This window comes from Rousettus aegyptiacus, unplaced genomic scaffold (genome assembly GCF_014176215.1).
Source record: "Rousettus aegyptiacus isolate mRouAeg1 unplaced genomic scaffold, mRouAeg1.p scaffold_m13_p_6, whole genome shotgun sequence".
In the NCBI taxonomy this organism is placed as follows: Eukaryota; Metazoa; Chordata; class Mammalia; order Chiroptera; family Pteropodidae; genus Rousettus; species Rousettus aegyptiacus.
In genome coordinates this window covers 112,414,701-112,435,199 of record NW_023416309.1, presented here as the reverse complement: position 1 = coordinate 112,435,199, position 20,499 = coordinate 112,414,701, and the positions used below count along the sequence as shown (strand labels likewise).

Genomic DNA, 20,499 nt, shown 5'->3' with positions numbered 1-20,499 from the left:
AAGTGAGGCTGCCCGGAACCGCACACCTGCTTCCCAGGTGAGAAGGCTGAGCTGAGCCAATCCCGCCAGAGCCAGCGCCCAGGTGTGCCGTCAGCACGTGGAGGGAGCGTGGGGGCCACTGCATCTGCGTCGGGGGGTGAAGTCCAGCTCCCAGGTGAGCGGTCCTCACTACACCCGCGGCCGGCACTCCCAAGACCACCCAGCGGTGAACCCCGATGCGCAGCACAGGGTGGCGGCCCGGAGCCTGAGCCCGCCCGTCCGCTCTCGGGACCGGGTCCCGGCTGCTCCCGGGGTCTCCGCGATCACTTCCGCCCGGCTGCTCGGGGTGCCGGCACCTCCCTCGCCGGCCCCCCTCCCCGCCAGCTCCGCGTCTCCACGCACCTCAGCCCTTCTCCACATCCAGCACCCATAAACCCTTCCTCCTCCAGGAAGGAGGCTGTCCCTAAACCTGTCCCCTGAGCGGCCACCTCAGGGGACAGGTCTCAGGCCGCAGAAAACTGGAACACAGCTCCTGGCCTTCTCCCCTCACCAGGCTCTCTGCGAGGACAGGTGTCAGTCACCTGGGTGACCCAGGGCAGCCTGTCAGCATCACGACATCCCCTACGATTCTCTGCCACCACCCCCACGACACAGTCAGCCCCCAGGCCCCCACGGACAGGCCAAGCACAGCCCAGGTGTCCCTTAACTCCCGGACCAGCGCCGACTCGCCCGGCCCCGGCGGCTCTCGGCCGTGAGCGTGCTGGAGGACACCGGTGACGCCGACCCGCACGCTCACGCTCAGCGCCCAGGCGCTAGGGGAGGGGGCCCGGCCAGGACGCCGCGAGCCCCCAGCCGGCCGCCGCCTCCACGAAGCCGAAGCCGTCCTGAGTGGCAGTGCTTGCTGAGCATCATACCCCGACTGCATGGCCCGGCTGCGCCGCGCCCGCTTCTTACGTCATGCCATTAAAGCCCACGTCTGTCCCCAACTTATGAGCAACGAGGCAAATTCGGAGTAACCTGCCTGGAAGAAAGTGGTGAGACCAGAATTTGAACCCAGGTCGGGCTCCAGCCTTCCCTCCCCGTCTTCCTCAAGCCCACGAGGTGTGGGCACGAGGTGGGTGCATATTGAATATTTGTGATCTGGGGAAAGACGCCCCAAGAAGGAACAGGCAGCGTGAGGGACCTGGGGGGCAGGACAGGCGCAGCCAGGCCAGGGGGCTGGGGGCCAGCGAGCAGGGGCAGGGTGTCCGTCCAGGGTCGCATGGCAGGGCGGGCTAAACTGCGATTTCTGGCTTCAAGCTACGCATGCGGCTTTGCTCCGTGAGGGCCCAGAGCCCACGTGTGAATGCTGCGTGCGTGGTGGGCAGACGGGCGGGTGGATTTCTCTTTCTAGCCTCCCAATATGTGCGCGCTGGGCCTGATGGTCCCTCAGGCCCTGAAGAGAGACACAAGAAGCCAGACGCCAGGGCAGCCAGGGGTGGCGTCCCTCACGGCTGAGACGGGTCCAGGGAGAGGCAGGGACTGCGGCCAGACTCACAGGCCCGGTGGGCGGCCACCTGGGGACAAAGCCACATCCCCCCTCCTGGACCTTGAGCCGGCAGGTGGGGGTCAAGGGCTCTAGGCCACGGGCAGGGGGCGCCCAGAGCAACAGATGCTGGGCGTCCAGCCTGTGAAGCCCCGAGGCTTCCCGCAGCTGCTGGCCGGGCTTCCTGCACAGCTGGGCTCCCCTGCCCACTCAGTCCCCGGGCCCAGTCCCCAGGCAGCTGGCCTCCCACAGCTGGGCCCATGTTCCCAGGCCCCGCCACACCGCGTGGGTCAGTGCTGCTCGGAGGGAGGGCAGGGTGCCAGGAGCAGCCGGGGCAGGGGGCACGCTTCTGCAGGAGGAGGCCGCACACCACACGGGGACTTCCACGCCCAGCCACTCGGCCCCCTGACTCTGCACAGGCCCCGCTGTCACCCCATTCTCCGAGGCTGGTCCACAGGGACCAGGTCTAGGCCTCAGCTCCCTCCCCTGAGTGGGTGCTGGGTCCCCACAAAGTCCCTATCTTCAGCACCTGGGTGAGGAGCCCACTCATTCAGGGGTCAGTCCTGCAGCTCAAAGGGCTTCTGCGCAACCCTTCTCACAGACTCTCCCCAAACCTGAAACCCCTTTGAGGGGACTGGGGTTCACCCCATTTACAGACAAAGAAACCGAGTCCTAACATGGCTTGCCGAGGGCAGAGGTCAGTGTCAACAGCAGAGGGCACAGTCCTGGAAGCTCCCCTGTGACCCAATAGCTCAGGGACCACCCCACACCACCCTTGAAGGGCAGCCTCAAGGTCAAGGGGGCTGGGCTGGGCTCTGCTCCTGAGGCCGGGTGGGACGCGTCCAGCTGTGTGGCCTAGGACGAGCTGCACAACCTCTCTGGGCCTCAGTGCTGGGCTACGCCCCAGACACGGGCTCGGGGAGCCTGGAGCCCGCACTCGGGGCACGTACATGCACAGTAAGCGGTCACTGTGGTTAACAACACACTAATGAAGGCTGGGAGGGGAGTGACAGCCTCCCCGCAGCGTCCCCACGATGGAAACAAATCTGCTTGGCTCTCGCAGAAGCAGGAAGCCGGCCAAGGGCAGGCTCCCAGGCCTGGAGCCCAGCGAGGCCAGGGCCGGGGCACCCCCCACCCCCGCCCCGCCGGGTCGGGTCACAGGCAAGGCCCAGGGCAGGCCGCCACCCTCGGAACAGTTCAGAGCTGGCACCTGCCCCGAAAGCACATACTTGGACTTTCCAGATCTTTCCTCTCCTCGCTCTGACCTTCCCCTGTTCGATCACTGCCCCCCCCACCCCCACTTTCTTACTCACTCTCTCCTTTCATTCCTGCTCAAAAACAAGGACTCCAGGCCAAATGTGTCAGCTGGCTCCTGGGAAAGGCTCTCTCTCTGCAGCGGGGACGTCATGAGCGTGTGCGGGTCCACGCCGGGGGGTGGCGATGGGGAGGATTAGTCACCAAGGGGCCGAGGCCTCGGGGTGCGGGGCTGGGGGGCGCCGAGACTCGGTCTCTGGGCAATGATGGGGCCAGCCTGGCCCCCCGCTCCCCGGTCGGCACCGAGCCGGGGGCCACATCTCCAAAGAGTCCTGCGCTAGAGACGTCGCACTCGGTCACGTGCGAACCCGCCACTGTCAGGGGTGGGGTGGCCTGTGGGATCCGGAGCATTCAGGGCGCGTGTCACCTCAGGGCCTAGGGTTCTCACGTGGCGGCACTGGAGCTGAGCCCTGACCACGACCCCGGAGGAAAAGGCAAGCGCTGGAAGGTGTGGGGAGGGGGCGCGTAGCAGACTTTCCTTTGCAGAGTCGGACCCCGTGGACACCAGGTTCCCAAGGGCCGGATGGAGCCCAGGAAGCCGCGTTTTGGAATCTTGAGCCTGGCAAGAACACCATGCTGCCCGGGACAGCCTCCCTGTGGGTCTCGCCCCACGTGGCCACGGGCCCCGCCCGCTGGGCCCAGCTCTGAGCACGCACTGGAGAAGGAAAGGGCCTTCGGGGGCAAGGGCAGACGGCCCCCAGGCCCTTCTCACGCCTCCTCCACCCCCCAGGCAGGGCTCCGAGAGTCTGCTCCTGAGGCCCAGAGACCAGAAATGAGGGAACTCGAAGACACTCCTCTCCTGGTCCCCAGGGCCATGCTGACGGGCTGACCTCCCACAAAGCCACGTGGGGACCGCTACTGTCCTGGCCGCCCGGCCTGGCCCGAGACGGGGTGTTGACGAGAGTGCAGATCCTGCGCTTCCACTGGCTTCTCCATCTGACTCTCTCTCCGACGTCCCGAGGGCCGCAGGCACCGTGTCCAGCACAGTGGACAAGGCCCTGTGCGGTTCAAGTCCACCGCCGTCAAGGTGAGCACGGGGCCCGGCGTGCAGGCCACCCAGGAAGGGCCAGAAGAAAAGCCCGTGGGGCTGGCAGGACCTCTGACCGGGGAGGAGGAGAGGGGGCTGCCCATCTCTGAGGCGAGGCTCGTCCACTTCTGACCTCCGCCCTGGCGGGGTTAGAGGAAGCCCCCACCTCAGCACCAAGGTCAGCCCAATGGCGGGTGCAAAACCACTGTGAGCTCCAGAGAGAAAGACTGGTAACCCCTGGTAAGCCTGCAGAGCCATCTCCGCTCGCAAGGACAGCTTGGGGACCCGCAGGGACCTGCCCCTGGGCCAGGGAGCAAACCCGGATGGCAGGGAATGCCGCATGATAGCTCAGGCTCTCCCGCTCTGCCCAGGGCCGGTCCGGAGACTCTGACGCCCAGGGGGGTCTTGACTCGGCCCCCTCCCCAACCTGGAAGGCGCAGCCCCCAGCCCCAGCCCAGACGTGCCCTGTTGGTCCTTCCCGCAGCAGAATCGGTGTGTGTGTGTGTGTGTGTGTGTGTGTGTTGGGGGGCGGGGCGGGACTTCCGGTCTGCCCCCACTCACCCTCCAGCAAGCAGCACCGTATTGCAAAACCCAGGGTGGCTGCGGGTCTGGAGGAAGGGGCGGGGAATGCCAGAGTCTCCCCTTCCGAATCGGGGTTGGGGTTTTCTTACATCGCGTCATTCGTGGTGCCTTGTGAAGGCAGAAAGCCTGGGCTCCTCCGCACTCGGCCTGGTCCCCAACCCCGGTGGCCAGTGGAGAGCCCTCCCGCTGCCCCTCAGGCGGCTGGACAGCCAGGCTGCCCCAGGGGTCACACCCAGACTGTCAGCAGCCCGAATGCCTCGGGCAAGTGGCTGGAGCCCTCTGTGCCTCGGTTTGTTAGTCTGCGACGTGGGATGATGAGGGTGAGCACCGAGCCTGGAAGCAGCCCCGCCCCCCACCCCCGCTGGAGTCGGCAGGGTGCTCGGCCCTCTCGGGCCGGCCGCCCTCAGAGCCTCACAAATCACTGTTGCCACAGGAATCGGGACCTGGAAGTCTTCCCAATGTAAACCCCAACCAGAGTGGAGGTGCTGGTGCCCGCTGGCCGGCCACAGGGGAGCGGGCAGGAGACAGCCCGGGAGAGCCGAGCGTGCCGAAGGGGAAACAGACAGCCCCTCGGGGCCCCCGCGCGGGTTGTCCTCACCTGCGGCTGGGGGAAGCTCCGAACGCTCCCCCGGCCCCACGCAGACTCATCGGGACGCTGTGGCCGAACACACTGGGACCCGCGGCCGAACAGAATCACCCGCCCCGGCAGCCAAATGTCTCATGGGCCTGACAGCCCAGGTGGGGCTGTCCAGCGGATCATTTAGCACAGGGGCGGGCACCAAGGCCAGGGCGGCCGAGGCCCCGCGCCGCCCACAGAGCAGGGCACAAACACCTGCCGAGGACGAGCATGCGTGGTAAGCGAGCCAGGACTCACACGCGGGCGAACTCCCTGCTCAGTTACACGCGGCGGCACCGGGCTCCGTCACCTGAACGGATGTCCGCTGACATAAACCACCAGCAAAACTGAGGTTGGCATTCAAGGCCCGGCCCTGTCCGTGCGCCTGTCCAGTCCACACAGCTGTCCCGCAGCGTGACTAACTGACTGCCCGTCGCTCTCCCTAGAGACACAGGTGTGGCCAAGCCCCGCCGGCTGGGCTGCATCAGGAGGATGCGCATGAGGCTCCTGCCCAGGGGACGGCGCGAGGCCGAGGGGCTCCTGCCCAGGGCACGGCCAGCGACAGACAGGGACAGAGGGCCCGTCGTCCTCCCCAGCCACGGGCCAGCTCCTCCTCCATCAGGCTCCTCAGCCACGCCCAGCACGAGAAACCCGCCGCACCCACGTCCCGGGGCACCCAGCCTGAACTCACCTGGCCAGGCGTGGGGGAAACCCAGGCCCTGCGGCAGTGTGGGGTGGGCGGCTGCAGGGCCTTGTTCTGGGAGGCGCCTCGGCCCTCTGAAACCCGAGCCCTGAGGCAGGGCCCTGCCTTGCCTTGCCAGCTCTTCCCGCCAGGCACAGAGATGCATTAGTCAGCGGGGAGGGCGGGCAGGGAGCCACCACCTCGGGATGGGCTGCTGCGGGTGCAGGGCGTGGGGGGAGTCAACCTGAGCGTGAAAACGAGGTCCCCTCTTCTCTGCCCTGGGCTGCAAGACCAGGCTGTGTCGAGAGGCAGACACTGGCCCTGGGGGGGGAGGGCAGGGGTCATGGCACAATCTGGGCACATCTGGGGTCACCGGTGGCTCGCGATGACTGTGGGTGTTACTGCCTCCCTAGCTTGGTTCTCAGTTTGTAACGTGCTCCCCATCCCAGAGCATAGGAAGGCGCCAACATCCCAAGTTCTGGCAGAGGAGGAGGCTGTGGCTGCAAGTGTGACCCGCCCTGAGGGGGTAGGAACCTCCACATACCCAAGCCCCTCTGTTCAAACAGCAGCCTCCCCCCGCCCCTTGAGGAGACCCCCAGGGACTCCTGTTCTGCTACAAAGTGTCATCTCATTGAAGATGAATTCGAGGAAGTGGGCCGGGGACAGTGACAGGGAGAGCAGGCTTCCAGGCTGGACTTGCGAAGCCTGGGGAACGGGTGACCGGGGCCTCAGAGACTGGGCGGGGCCGCCCTGCCCGGACAGGACCGCCAGCCCTCCCTGTGTCCCCTGCAACATGAGGGCCTCGTCCCAGACCAGACATGGCCCAGGAGCTGCACCCCAAGGCCCAGCACAGGAAACAGGGCCCACGGGTCTCAAAGGCCAGTGTTTCCGCAAGGAGCTCCCTGGACACCACGAATGTGCCCCTGGGCCAGGTCAGGGGGCCCGCAGGGGGCGATGCCTTGGGCGGGACGCCTGGAGACTTGCTGGGTCGGTGAGGAACGTGGGGTTGGGGTGGGGCTGTGCCGCATCGGGGCGGGGTGGGGCCCTGGAGGCCAGCCTGCACAGGAAGCCGGGTCTGCAGGTGCCATCAGCAGGAGCAGCCAGGCCAGGTTCAAGCTCTGGACCCAGGAGAGGCTGCCTGCAGCGGACTCATAGGGGCCCAAGGCTACTCCGTCGCCGCCTGGGTCGCCGCCTGGGTCCCCACCTGGGCAGGCCGCTCCCTCCGGGACCTAACTCAGTTTGGCCCATCTGCCCCACCAACCGAGAGGCCCCTGAGGTGCTGGGGGCAGCCCAATCTGTGAGTTGGGACGGGGAGCTCCAATGTGTGTGATCTCGGGGCACCCCCTCCACCAGCAGGAAACAGGAGCGAGGAGCAAACAGCAGCCCCCGCCCGGGGGTGCCCGACAGGTGGAGGGCAGATCACCTCTGGGAAGCCCCAAATAAAAATAAAAACATGTACATTTATATGCTTTTCGGGACAGTAAACATCTGTGAGTAAAAACGATGGCTTCTGTATAACTGACTCCCATTCGCCGACCCGTCTGGCTGAAAGGTGTGGGGACCTCCCGGACAGCTTCCGTCAGAAACACGCACACTCGTCTGGCTCCGTGGAAAACCCCACGTGCGTCGGGCCGTGGAGAACCCCACGCCAGCTTCCAACGCCCCTCCAGCTCCGCAATCTGCAGAGCTTCCGGCCAGAGACGCCGGGAGCTTGGACAAAACTGGCTTGCCAAGGGCCCCCTGCCCCGTTCCAGGGGACCGGTTCCGGTTCCCAGAGCTGACCCGAGCCCTCCTGCCTCCCCGCTCTGACCCACAGCTCCATCCCCAGTCCCCCGCGCCCCGCCTTCCTGCCTCCTCAGCACTCGAGCTCCGGGCCCCTCTCCCCAGTCACCTTCGGCAGATCGTCAAGGGCTTTCCCGCCTGGAGGGGCATGGCCGCCGGAGCCGGAGCTGCGCGGGTGCACAGAAGGACACCTAGAAGTTATTGAGCGCTTACTGCATGCCCGGAAATAATAAATAATAAACCCAAAACGCTCCGGCACCATCCGTGCACGTCCTTACACGTATCCTCCCGACAACTTGATGAGATAGTTCTACAAATGGGGAAACCGAGGCACAGAGCAGCGAGACTAACCCAAGGCCACCGACGAGGGGTGGCAGGGCCGGAGTTGAAATCCGGGCAGCCTGGCTCCAAACCCCGGCTCTTAAGAGGACAGTCATCCCGTGACGCAACGGTCCCCGACCTTTGTGGCACCAGGGACCGGTGCTCCTGTGAGAATCTCATGCCTGGTGACCTGAGGCGGGGCTGAGGCGGTGGTGATGCGGGCGCTGGGAGCGGCTGCGAATGCAGATGAAGCTTCACCTGCTCGCCAGCCGCTCACCTCCTGCTGTGCGGCCCGGTTCCTAACAGACCATGGACCTGTGTCCGTTGATAGCCTTGGGGTTGGGGACCCCCGCTGTAACACCTCTAGAAGGTGGTGACTGTTATTACCTTCCTTTTACAGATGAGGAAACGAGGCACCAACCAAATGAGTCAGCACCGGGGGGCCGGGACGAGTCAGCACCGGGGGCCCGGGACGTAGACTTAGAATGCATTTCACAGTACATGGGAGGTCAAAGTTAAGGACCCCTCGTCTTATCCTAGACTTACAGATGATGTGACTGGGGGTGTCAGAGGGACCAAGCGACGTCTGGACTCAAAATCCGAGTGCTCCAAAGGCAGTTCCCATATGGAGCGTGAGCACCCCAAAACCCCAGCTGGAGGCCTGGCTGCCTAATGAGCGGGCGGTGCAGGCAGCAGCTCTCTGAAGCCTGGGGCCTGGCCTCGTGTGCGCCCAGGGACTCGGGATTGGAGCGGTGCCCCCCGCCCCCACGGCCTAGGAGACGCTGCACTTGGTTGCTCAGCTCCTAGGCAGAGCAGCTGGCCCCAGGCAGCACCCTGGGGTGCGCACGACAACGGTCCCTCACCCTGTCCACTGCAGGCACGTCCATGTCACCGTCCCTGCTTCTTGGAGGGGGCCCGAGAACTCCCGCCATGGGTGTGCTGGGGACCCATCTCACCCCTTCACGCTCCGTTTAGGGGGACAGTGCCTCGGCACAGATGCCAAGGGTGAACAGCGATACGGCAGGTCACAGGGCCCACCGTGCTGCTCGGGACCCCACCGAGCATTCTGGAGGGCACGGTCCTCGCCGGCAGCCTCCCATCCCGGGCACCAACCGCTGCGCTGTATCCCGACCCGCACACCGCGGGTCCTAACTCACAGCCCCTCACACTCAACCCTCTCGGGGCCGAAACCAGGGTGAGAACAGTGAGGCATCACCCAGGCGCGAAAGTTAAGGAGGAACCAAGCGACTAGGGGATCTAGGTAAATAGCAAATGGATGCAATCTTTAAGAAAAAAATCTCAAACTTGCAGAAATGTCTCAAAGCAAAATCCGACAGGAGGAGATTAAGCTGAGGAGAGCGAAGCGAGGCCCGTCTTCGTTTAAAATGCGGGGATTTGTCCCTCGTGGATTTTTTTGTTTTGTTTTTGCATAATTTCGATATTCAAACATACCGCGCTGGGACGCTCTTTATCTTGACCCCTGATTTCTGGTGCCCCCCTAAATTGTGTGTCCCAGGTGAGTGCCCCGCTTGCCTCACCCTAATCCTGACTTGCGCCCGCCCAGCACCAGCTACGTCCCCATGGGGGTGACCTCGAACCCAGGGCGACCTCGAACCCCGGCCCTTCCCGAGGCCCTTCCCCGCCCTCCCTCCCCAGGGTCACGCCCTGCCGAGGCCAGCAGGGCCAGCGGGCACCGCCCAGGCGCCTCTCCTGCTCCTTTGTTTCTTTGACCTTCGCCGTGTCTCACACGCCTCGTTCCACTATCCACCGTGGGTACCCTTCGCCTCCTCCCATCGGCGTGTAAGCTCTGGGTCAGGATTTTGTCTGTTTGTCCGTACATCACCCCTGAATTCCTCGGGAACTCAAACAGCGCCTGGCGCACGCCAGCTCTCCGTGGTCCCTGCCTAAGCATTCCTGGCACGGGAACCTTCCAGGAAGCCTCGTCGGGCCCTGCCGAACCGGCTCCGGGGGGTGGGGGTGTGGGGGTCCGCCCTCACTCAGTGCCTTCGGCACCCCTCTGGCCAGACCACCTCCGGCCCAGCCCATCGTCTCGGCCTCCAAGTACCAAACTATGGGTCCTCACCCAGTAAACGGACCCTGAGAACTATTTAGTGGGTCGTGACCAGCTTTTTTTTCTTTTTTTTTGTACTGAAAAAGAATACATTTGCAATACGCAAACGGTGGAAACCACCCAAATGTCCAGGGGACAAACAGATGAACAAAATGTGGTACATCCGCCAATGGACTATTACTCAGCCGTGAAAAGGAGCAAAGCCCCAGCACACGCCACGGCACGGACGGGCCCCGGAAGCATCACGCTGACTGAGAGAAGCCAACACGAAGACCACGCCTCACATGATTCCACTTCTCAGAAATGGCCAGAACCGGAAAACCTGTAGCAGGCTGCCCGGTCACCGTGCGAGGCGGCGGGGAATGGGGGGAATGGGGAATGACAGCTAAAGGGCACAGGGATTCTTGTCGGGGGGAGAGAAATGGTCTAAACCTGGATGTGGTGATAGTTGCCCAACCCTGTGACCGTATTAAAACCTCTGAATTGTTCACACTTGAAATGCGTGAACTGCACGGTATGTGAGCTCTATCTTAGATTTTTTTAAAAACGTAAGAAAAGTTCCCCCCTCCAAAAAAAAAAAAAAAAAATGAGACTAGTGAACATTGAAGGGCAGCAGGCACACAGTAAAGGTGACAATCACGCCACGAAAATTGTTTCGTGTGCACACGCACACACACCCTTCTACACATACGTGTGCCTGGTTTACAGCAGAACACGTACTTCTTACTGAGGCTGCGGCCCAAATAATTTTGAAAGCTGCTCCCTGGGCAGCATTAAAATTACGATTCCTGAAACCCAACAGCCCTTCACCTGCATAGACTGCTCGGCCCCTTTTAAGACCTAGGTCCCCTCTCACCGACCCCGAGAGGGCTCCGGACTCAACCCTCCCAGGATGCTTGTCACACGGCACGGCACGGCACGCGTGTGTTTCAGAGGGCGCCTCATCCCGTCCATCTCTGCATGTTCCTCCCTGGGGACAGCGCCGCGCCCAGGGCAGCGGCTGGGGTGCGTGAGTGGCTGGTGCCATCATGGGGGGCTGGCCCCCCGCCATCCCCCTACACACTACCACCTCTGACCCGGGGGATTTTAAATAGCTTACAGGATGCTTTCCTAGAGAAAAGATACAAAATATAAGGACAACAAAAACAAAAACCCAAACGGAACCAGAGAAAAATGTTTAAGGTTTTGAAGCACGAGGCCCCCACGGAAGCACCAGGCTCAGACGGTTTCACTGGGGGAGCTCTTCGAAGTTTGAACACGGAGATGCCTTGCTGCTGCATAAAACACCTCGGGACACAGAGGATAAAAGACACGCGGCCAGATTATTCTTGCTCGGCCAGCACAATGCTGCCACCAGAACTGACAAAAATAGCGCCCACATGCCGGAGACCGAGCCCACTGGTGCGCGCCCCCGCGAAGACCTCCCGTCCCCCCGCGCCACTGAACCCCCGACGAATTCCAAGCGGCTGATGATGTCGGGACGCAGAAACGAAACCATAAAAGTACTCGACGAAAAAGCTGGGGAAAATTCCTTTTCTGTGATTTTGGAAGACAGAAGCCTGTAGACAGACAGGATGAGGTCCCAGAAAAGAAAAATATGCTTGACAACCGAAGGGTTAAAAAACAGAATCTGTTTGGGAAAAACACAGTATAAATAAAACTAAAAGCCAGCGACCGGCAAAAAGCACTTCCTTACACCAGGTGTGACAAAGGTGTCCGAAGAACTCTACAAAAAGTCAACGAGACAACCATGAGCGATCCAACCGGAAAAGCAGTGCGCAGAATCAGCTGAAGAGGCCCGGAGTAAGACGGCCTCCTGGGGGCCTCCTCTGAGCCCGAGGCGCAGGCCGCGCCCTCCCCGCCCTGCGGGTTCGAGCTGGTGTAACCGCCTCGAGGCTAATGTGGCACCAGGGAGCAAAACTTCAGGAGGCACAACCTTGCTGCAGAAAGACTCCCAGAGGTCCACGCCACGGTCACACGTGCACGAATGCAAGAGAGGCGGCGCCATCAAAGCCTCGCTGGTCCCGGCGAAACGCCGGTCGAGGGCAGCGGCCGCACGCACGGCGGCCTGGGACGCGGCCGCTCAGCAGCAACGACGCGGGAAGAAGGCGGAGGCGCAGGCGCCGGATTCCGCCGGGGTTCTCGACCCGCGCGCAGCCGCGGCGCGGGTGTCCTGGGGCGCCACCCGCCGGCAGGGGCCGGTAGCGCGGCCGCCCCGGGGGAAGCGTGGGAGTCGGGAGGGGCAGGTTTGCTTCTCATCGTGTTTCGTGTGATCCGTTTCTGGCCACACTCCGCTTTCTAGAAGCAGATGAGGAAAAGGTCATGGGGAGGCGGGGGCTATTCCCTAAACAGGGGCTGTGTTTAGTGTCCGTTTATGTGCTCGGACCCCCAAAACCTGTGGGGGGCCCGGGGGTCAGGGCGCACACCGCAGTCTCCACGTGCCATCGCTGTCCTCCGAGGGACTGGGGGCTCCCCAGGGGGCCCCCCAGGGGGCCACTTCTGGTTCCACGTTCTCCTGTTCCCTCCAAACGGCACTGACCAGACCAGGGGTTTCCAAACCGGCTCCCCAGAGTTCTAGGGTTCCACAGGGGTGGCCTGGAGGCGGCGGTGGGAAAGGGGGGGTGCCCCACCTCGGCAGAGCCTGTCCACGTTTATCCCCCTCCCCTACTCAGAGAACACACGCCGGGTCCTGGGCACGGCTGACCTGGCCTGTGAGCTGCGACCTGGGCCACCGGTGCCACCCGCGGGAAGCTGCAGGTCAGGGGAGGCCACCTGGGGAGAGGAAGTGCCGTGCATGGGTGCAGGTCCCCGCCTGGCCACCTTGGGCCAGCGTGAGCCACGTGACAGCCTCTGGCCCACTGCAGGAAACCGGGGTCTGGGCAGCGCCGCCCACTCCCAGGGCGCGGAGGTGGGGTCTGAGCGCGCTCAGCCAGTGCTGAATGGGCCCTCTGTCCCCACCGCACGGAGTGTGGCGGTCCGGCCCGGCACATCCCCTGGACAGCAGCCCCATTGTGTAGACCGGCTCCCAGCAGCTGTCCTCGGCCTGGGCGGCCGTGTACGCAGACGTAGCTCCTCTGCGGGCAGCTGCCCCGGCTTCCTGGGATGAGCACCCGGGAGGCCTCGCCCAGTGCCAAGTGTCTAGAGGCCTGGGTTCCACCCCGGGGCTGCACTGGGTGGCCAGGGCCACGGCGCCCGCAGCTGCAGGCGGGCGGAGCGGAGGCCCGCCCCAGCGCCAGCCACCCTCGCAGCTGCGCCCAGCTCTGCACAAGGCCGCCGCAGCTGCTGGGGTACATTCCCCGGCCCGGCCCCCGCCCTCCTCAGCTCTGGGCTGGGCTTGGCAGGCGGCCGGGTGAGCCAGCGGTGGGGGCCGGTGGCGGGAGCGGGGTTCTTTTTTCTGGGCCCGGGAACCAAGTTGTCCTCACTGCCCCTTACTCGGCCCCACCTTGAAGAAGACACCTGGGCCTGGCCTCACGACCAGCTGGGTCCTTCTGTCCCCCATGAATGGGGGCCTTCCTGCTCCCAAGCAAGGAGAGAATGGACATCTGGGATGTCCAGAAACCCAGGGGACCTCCAAACGTTCCTAGTCAGAGGGGGACCCCGTTGAGACACTCGCTCAGTCTGCCCGCCCCAACATCCTGCTCTCTGTCACGAGTGACCCCTGGCGCCACCCTGGCCTGCACCTGGAGAGCTCAGGCCACCTCGGGCCAGCAGGCCCGGCCCCTCCCCGTGTGACAGACGGGTGGGAGAGGCGGCAAAGCGCAGTCCCACTGGGTAGAGCCAGGACGCGCCCATGAGCTCGGCGGGGCGCCGGTCAGGGGTGCCCACTCGCCACAAGCCCTGACACCCCGGCCTCCCCCACGGCCTCCTGTGAGCATCCGGAACAGCAAAGAACCAGCCCCATAGGCGAGCAAACAGTGCCGCCTTATAAGGCAGCCTCGAGAACCTTGGCCGGTGGCAGCCGAGCAGCCGAGCAGAGGGGGGAGTCTCAGGGCGAGGCAGAGCCGCAGCACCCCGCAGACACCCAGCCCCACTGAGAGCCATCCGCGGGGACCCCGGAGAGGAGGCAAGGCTGTTCCCACACACAGGCCGGGCCACCACAGGCGCAGGGATGGCCCAAGGGACAAGCAGGGTGGCAGGTCCACGGAGGGGCAGCGGCCTCACGAACCAAGGACCCGGCATGCCACAGTGCAGCAGGTCAGACCCGGGGGCTCGCAGGTGACCAGGAAAGTGTCTGCCTGGCCCCTGGAAGGTCCCCTGGGGTCCCAGAGGGGCTGCGTCTGTTTACCAGAGCCACGAAAAAAGCTGTCTCATCTCACGCCTCCAAGATTATTTTATGGAGCACTGGGTCCAAATTACTGACTAATCTTATGGGATAAAAAAAAAAAAAAAAGACAACGCCCTCACCCTCAAGCAACCCACAATCATCCAGTGGAGGAGAGAACATGGAGGGAATTCTTAAGACTATCTGGCCGATGTGAAGAGTGGGTATCACTGAATTACAGGTGAATTTTAGTTCCTTTCTAATATCTGTATTTTCTGAATTTTAGAGAAAAGGTAATATGAAAAACTACTTTTACATTAAAAATCCTAGCAGAAAAAAGAAGGTTCATGAACAAATAATTTTCATTTTCATTCATAATTTACATCAGAAGGATGCAAAAAAGGCATGGGGGCCAGAGGATGTGAGGCTCCCTGCAGCTGGTTGGGGGGCTTCCTGGAAGAGGCACCATCCGGAGCTGGGCTCTGAAGGGTGCACAGGAGTTCAGAGGGTAGCGCTGTCCCGAGGAGTGAGGTCGGGGATCGGGGGTCAGAAGGTCAGAGCAGAGCTCTCGAGAGGAAAGGTGGCCTGCCGGAGGCCGTGAGAGGTCCAGAGCAGGAGCTGGATGCGAGGCACAGGGCGAGGGGGGGCGGGGCAGGACAGGAGCATCAATGGCTGTGGGGGCCCCGGGGTGGGGGAGCCAGGGAAGGCTCAGGGTGGGCAACGGTTTCTTTTCACCAGTGTTTAGGGAGCAGTCTGAAGGCTTCCTGGAGGCGGATGCAGAGGGCGCCGAGCCAGCCGGCTCTCAGGTGCAAGGGGCAGTGTGCGGTCAGAGCCGGGCCTGCGGGGCGGGGGGCTTCCTGAGGCTCCCCACCCGGCCCCCAGCAGAAGCGCGGAAGGGGATGGGCGCGCCAGGCCTGCAGGAGGGATGGACAGGAAGCGGATCTGCGTCTGGACAGACCGTGACCGGGGGCGGGAGAGAGAAAGCAGCAGATGGCGTGGGGGCTGGGCGGGAACGCAGACCTGGGCCTCCGAAGACGCTGCGATGGATTCTGGGAGCGCCCCTCCAGCGGGAAGGCCCCGCCCCCCGCCCCCGTCCTGCACAGGACCTCGGGCCTGCACGTCTGAGCAGGTCAAGGTCACACTGCTGTCCACAGGGGTGCTCTCCCACTGTGCCCAGGGCAGCTCGCCCCACAGTGAGCTCTGGGGTGCTGCTGTGAGGGGAACGACCCTCCCAACGCGGGTCACCCACGCCGAGCACCCTTCCCCTTCGCAGCGGCTGTCCCGCCCCCCACCTGACGCGAGTGCGTGTGGCCAGCACAATGGTCTCCCCTGGGGAATACCTAGGTCCCAGAGCCCCACCCCGCCCAGCTGACCGGATGTGGGGGTCGCGGCGCGGACAGGCATGTGAGTTCTCACACGGGTACACGGGACTGGCACAGCCCCCGACCCCAGCTCGTGCCCCAGGGGAGGGCGGTCATGACGGCCAACGGCCCTGCCACAGGGAGCGGGACGCCCCCCCCCCCCCCCCCCGCCCCCGCACCTGCTGCTCCCCGAGGGACACTGCGGTCTGGGAGGCTGAGGACTTCGCTCTCACGCCCACTCGGACATTTAAACTCTTCTCCATAGAGAAGTTCTGCAGCTCCCTCCTGCTCCAGGCCCCCGACACCTCTGGACTGTGGACGCTTCTCTCCCCCATCTTTGCCCGGTGAAATCCTATCGTCTCCAGCCCTTAGGGGAAGGAGCCTCGGAGCCTGGAAGCCTCGCCTGCACTGCTCCTGGGCCGGTCCCCACCCGCCCTCCCAACAACCCGGGGTGGCAGCACCCTGAACAGAACCCCCCGCCCGCCCCCCAGAGCCAGGGCCACCTCCATGCACATCCAGCACCAACTGTCACCGAAACCCGGATGACCCGGTGATGACCGTCTCCCCAGCACATCCTGACTGGGCTGGGCGTGAACGCCTCACCCGCAGGAGGACGGCGCATCCGGTGCCCAAGGCCCTGGACCTACAGGAGACCACGAGGAAACGGCTGCCGGCCACTCCCCAAACACGGGCAGGGCCCTGGCTGCGGCACGCAGCACTGCCATGTCTGGGCGGGGGCGGTGGGGGGCTCCGCGGGGGCAAGTCTGGGGGGCACGGCAGCGAGAGCGTGGACTCACACGCACCGGGGCTGGGGGGGCCTCGAGTCCTCTAGTCTCGGGCTGCTGGATGCGGCTGGCACCGTGAGGAAGCTGGTCCCAGCCCCCAGACCTCCGCCCCCCGCCCCCCGCCTGGCCCACTCAGTCAAGTGTGCGCTGGGACAGAACACGGCCGCCCCACCCTCAAGGCCCCCGACACCGCCGCCCAGGTCCCCAAGTCCACTGACCACTGGGAAATTCTCTTTCAGAAAAGGAAAATCGAGAGGGACCAGGAGCGGGGGCTGGAAGAGCTCTGTGGGGGTCAAGGCGCACGGGCGTCCATCCGCAGACGGCTGGACACGCACACAGCGGTCTGCACAGAACGGAGCATCAGCCTCAGAGAGGAAGGAGATTCTGACGCCCGCGAGGACGCGGATGGACCTTGAGAACCGGAGGCGAGCCAGTCAGCAGAGGACAAATGCTGAGACTCCGCGCCCGAGGGCCCCGGAGTGGTCAAATTCATGCAGACAGAAGGGGTGGCGAGTTAGTGTTTAACAGGACGGAGCTGCAGGTTGGAAGAGAACATTCTAGAGCCGGATGGATGGCTGCACAACTGTGTGAATGTACCTAATGTCGCTACACTGCACACTTAAAAATGATACAGTCGATTTTAAGTTACATGTATTTTACCACGATTAAAAAATATATTGAAAAGGCAAATCGAAAACTCAGAATGGTCGGTCTGTCCAGCCCAAAGAACACCTGTCCAACGTCTACTGAGTTGCGAGTCCTGACACCAGAACTGGCCCGGTGTTTGTGGAGCTAACGGCTCAGCCGACTCCTGCACGCGGCACTGTGCCCCAGGGCCCAGCGTTCCCAAGGGGGCCCTGGTCCCATGGGGACTGGTACTGCCTCCCCATAAGTTCCCCGCGTCAGCACATCGGGACTTGGGTCCTCCGAGGACAGTACCCAAGACCCGCACTTTCCTCCTGCACCCCTCAGCATAGGAGCACCCCAAAATGGAACCGCAGGCAGTTATCATGGGGCCCTCCGGCCTGACAACCCCTTCCCATGGCCCCGAGAGTCTCAGGGTGCAAAGATTTGACATCCCTGTTCCCTTTGCCTCCAGCTACGACCCTCTTCCTGGGGGCAGGGGGTGACCCTCTAGTGCAAAACCTCAGGAGGGCAGAACCCATGCTCCCCGCCGCTCGTGGCCTTGGCCTCTGCCAGACACTTGCAGGGCCACCCCCCATTCTTCTGGAGCTGGCCTCCCCTTTGCCCGGCGACCCCCGAGAAGTGAGAGCCTCAAAGCCGCCCTGCCCCTCGTCTTCCAGGCCCACGCTCCCCACCATCCTGGGCCCCACGGCATGGCCACGCTGACCAGCAAAGGGGCCCCTCAAAACCAGACGGTTCTTGCCAGGCCAGCTCAAGTCCCACCTGCTGCCTCCTGGTCCATCCCCCGTGGACAGATGGAGCCACTGGTCCCTCCCCTGAGCCTTCGGACACTCACCCCAGCGTTCCCAGGTCCCCATGGAAGCATAGCCTCCTCCCCCCAATTTGGCCAAGACCCATGGCAAAGCCAGCTCCCGCCCCCCACTCCCACGGCGCAGATGGCCCACGCCTTGCACTCACCCTCCTGGCTCCTGGGCGGGGCCTCAGCGGGAGGAGGCTGAGGCTTGGGCTCCAGCCGGCTCTGCAGCTGAGACGTGGGGGTGGGTTCTGAATTCTCCAGGATCTGGGCTGGGATGGGGCAGGCGGGCGCCTCGGCTGGCTTGGGCACCTGGATCTCGACCCTCTTGGGGGCAGCGTCGGCAGTGGGGGCAGCGGGCACCTCAGGAGACTTGGAGGCAGGGGTCTCCATCCTGCGGTGAGCTGGCTCCTGGGGCTTGACGATGGTCACCTCCGTCCTCCGGGGCCCGGGCTCCGGCGTCTTGTGGCCCAGCGTCTCGGCTCGCTTGAGCCCGAACCGCGACGGCCCGGCAGCGGCACCGGCACCCTCCGCTGGCTTGGAGGAGATGTCGATGGAGATCTCCGTGCGCCGGGACACGGGCTCAGCCTTGGGCCCCGGCAGCTCGACCCTCCGCAGGGCGGCCTTGGGGGACCGCAGGCTCAGGGAGTCTACATGGCGGGCGGGCTCTGAGTTCCTCACGCCCAGGTCCTGGAATTTCTGGGTGGAGCTGGCCAGAGAGGCCCGCAGCAGGGGAGTCTGGACCCTCCGGGGTGGGGTGGGGTTGGGTGTCTCGACCTCCTCGACCTCAAAAGATCTTTTCAAGGCTGAAAGACAGAGAGGGGAGGGTGTGATGAGTTGACAGCTCGCGAACCCCACTCACGGTGAACGTCGGGAAGGTGACCGGCAGGAACACCGCCACAAGGACCCCCTGTACCGCTCAGAAAGGAAAGGGGACAGCCCCCCTCTACCGGGGGACTCGGCAGCACCAGCGATCATGCATTCTGGGCGAGGAAGAGGGAAGGCTGGAGCCTGGAGGACGCTGGCCTCTCGGTCCTGGCCTGGCCATGGCGTGGGCTCACCACCTGCATGTTCCATCAGGAGGTCCTGGCTCACGGGCACCTCCGATTTCCTTTTGTCGCGGCCTTCCTCCATCCCTCCTCGCCTCCACCCAACGCAGACGCCATCGGCAAACACGCCATCACCACCGCCACCGGGAGCCGTGCAGACACGTCCCCAATAATAACATAACAGTCACGACCATAACCGAACAGAATCACGATGGGAGGGGACGTTGTCGGATCGATGACAGGAACAGCTACATGGGGACGTTTAAGAGGCCCGGCCCGGGCATGATCACTGAGGCCTCACAAGAACCGGACGGCGTAAACAATGCTGCCACCCACCCCCTGGTGCAGACGGGGAAACCGAGGCCCACGTGCTCCTCCCACCGGCAGGAGACTGAGCGGCAGAGCCAGCAGACACATCTGCCTGACTCCAAGGCCCAGGGCTCGGATCCCACGGGCTGCCCAGTTTCTGGTGGGATAACAGGGAGCCCCAGCGTGGCCCGCGCCCCCCGGGCCTGCTCACGCCTCACCCTGGGCTCCCATCTGCCTCCGTCCTGTCCCGCTTGCCCCAGCCAGACCCGGGCCCCTGCAGGACGCTGACCGCCCCGCCCCCACCCCACAGCCCAGCCTCTCCGCCCAGCCGCCTGCCACCAGGACCCGCCCCCTCCTCGGCTGTGGGGACAGTGCCTGGGAAGCCGCCATCCCCACAGTCCAAACGATCCAAACGAGAACCAGCTGCCACCAGTCATAAAGCCCAGAGCAGGAAGGGGCCCACGTGGCAGGGACACCCAGCAGCCCCCGCCCAGCCAGGCCCGCAGCAGGCCCGCGGTGTCGCCCCGCCCCATTCCTGCCTCGCTTCGCCAGCCCCCAGAGCCCAGGATTCCAGGGGACCCACCACTTCCTCCCCCAGGGACGCCGCCGGTCCCAAGCCGCCGACCACGGCGCTCCCGGCTCCATTCTCAGCGGCCCTGCCTCCTGCCTTTTTCCTCTAAATTCCAACACAGCCCTCCTCTCTCCTGCACTTCCCTTGGAAGACCAGGGCCTGGTCGGGGGCCGTGAGGGGCGGTGGTGGGGGGAGCGTGCAGGCTTGAGGCTGGGAGTGGGCGCAAGCACAGGAGGCCCTGGACTACCAGCTCCCCAGATGTGCATTCCCGTGGGGCCGTCTCTAAGCCTCAGGCACACCTCTCAGTGGACGGAGGACACGAAATCCTGGCCTGCAAAGCTCGACCGTCCCAGAGGCCCAGCAGGGACTGTAAATGTCCCTGTATGGATTTGGAGAGCTGGCAGGTCATCCTGCACCCCGTCTCGGGAGATGCGCAGGCTTGTGGGTCCAGGGTGGCCAGAGCTTCAGACTTCAGCAGAACCTGGAAATCTGGACTGTTTTACATGTTGTCTCCTGGTTTTTAGATGGTGGCACAAACCAAGCAAAATGCTCCTCTAAGAACACAGTGAGTCCAACAAAATCACATCCTTGGCTACATTCGGACTGTGGGCCCCGTGAACGCCCACTGATAACATGGCCAAGGGCGGCGGGGTCCTGAGCCAGCCGGCGCTGGGACCCCACCCTGGTGCAGCTCCGCGTGGTCCTCGAGAGCACCATCCAAACTGTCCCCAAATGGTGGCTCCTCTCTCTGTCTGTGAGTGCCCTAGCGGAGGGGTCCATGCCCCACCTCCCTCAGCCCGGGCATTTCCAGGTGTCCCTGTTGGTC

General features: G+C 64.0%; 1 protein-coding gene across 5 annotated transcripts in view; it reads right to left on the bottom strand.

Moving 5' to 3' along the window:
• Positions 1–20,499, bottom strand: part of SEPTIN9 (septin 9) — a 137,582-nt gene that overhangs the window by 45,056 nt on the left and 72,027 nt on the right. For all 5 annotated transcript variants that reach the window (XM_016143197.2, XM_016143201.2, XM_036223915.1 and 2 more), the window contains one exon: positions 17,909–18,550. In XM_016143197.2, coding sequence (XP_015998683.2) covers positions 17,909–18,550 — 642 coding nt within the window. The remainder of the gene's footprint in view (positions 1–17,908; positions 18,551–20,499) is intronic.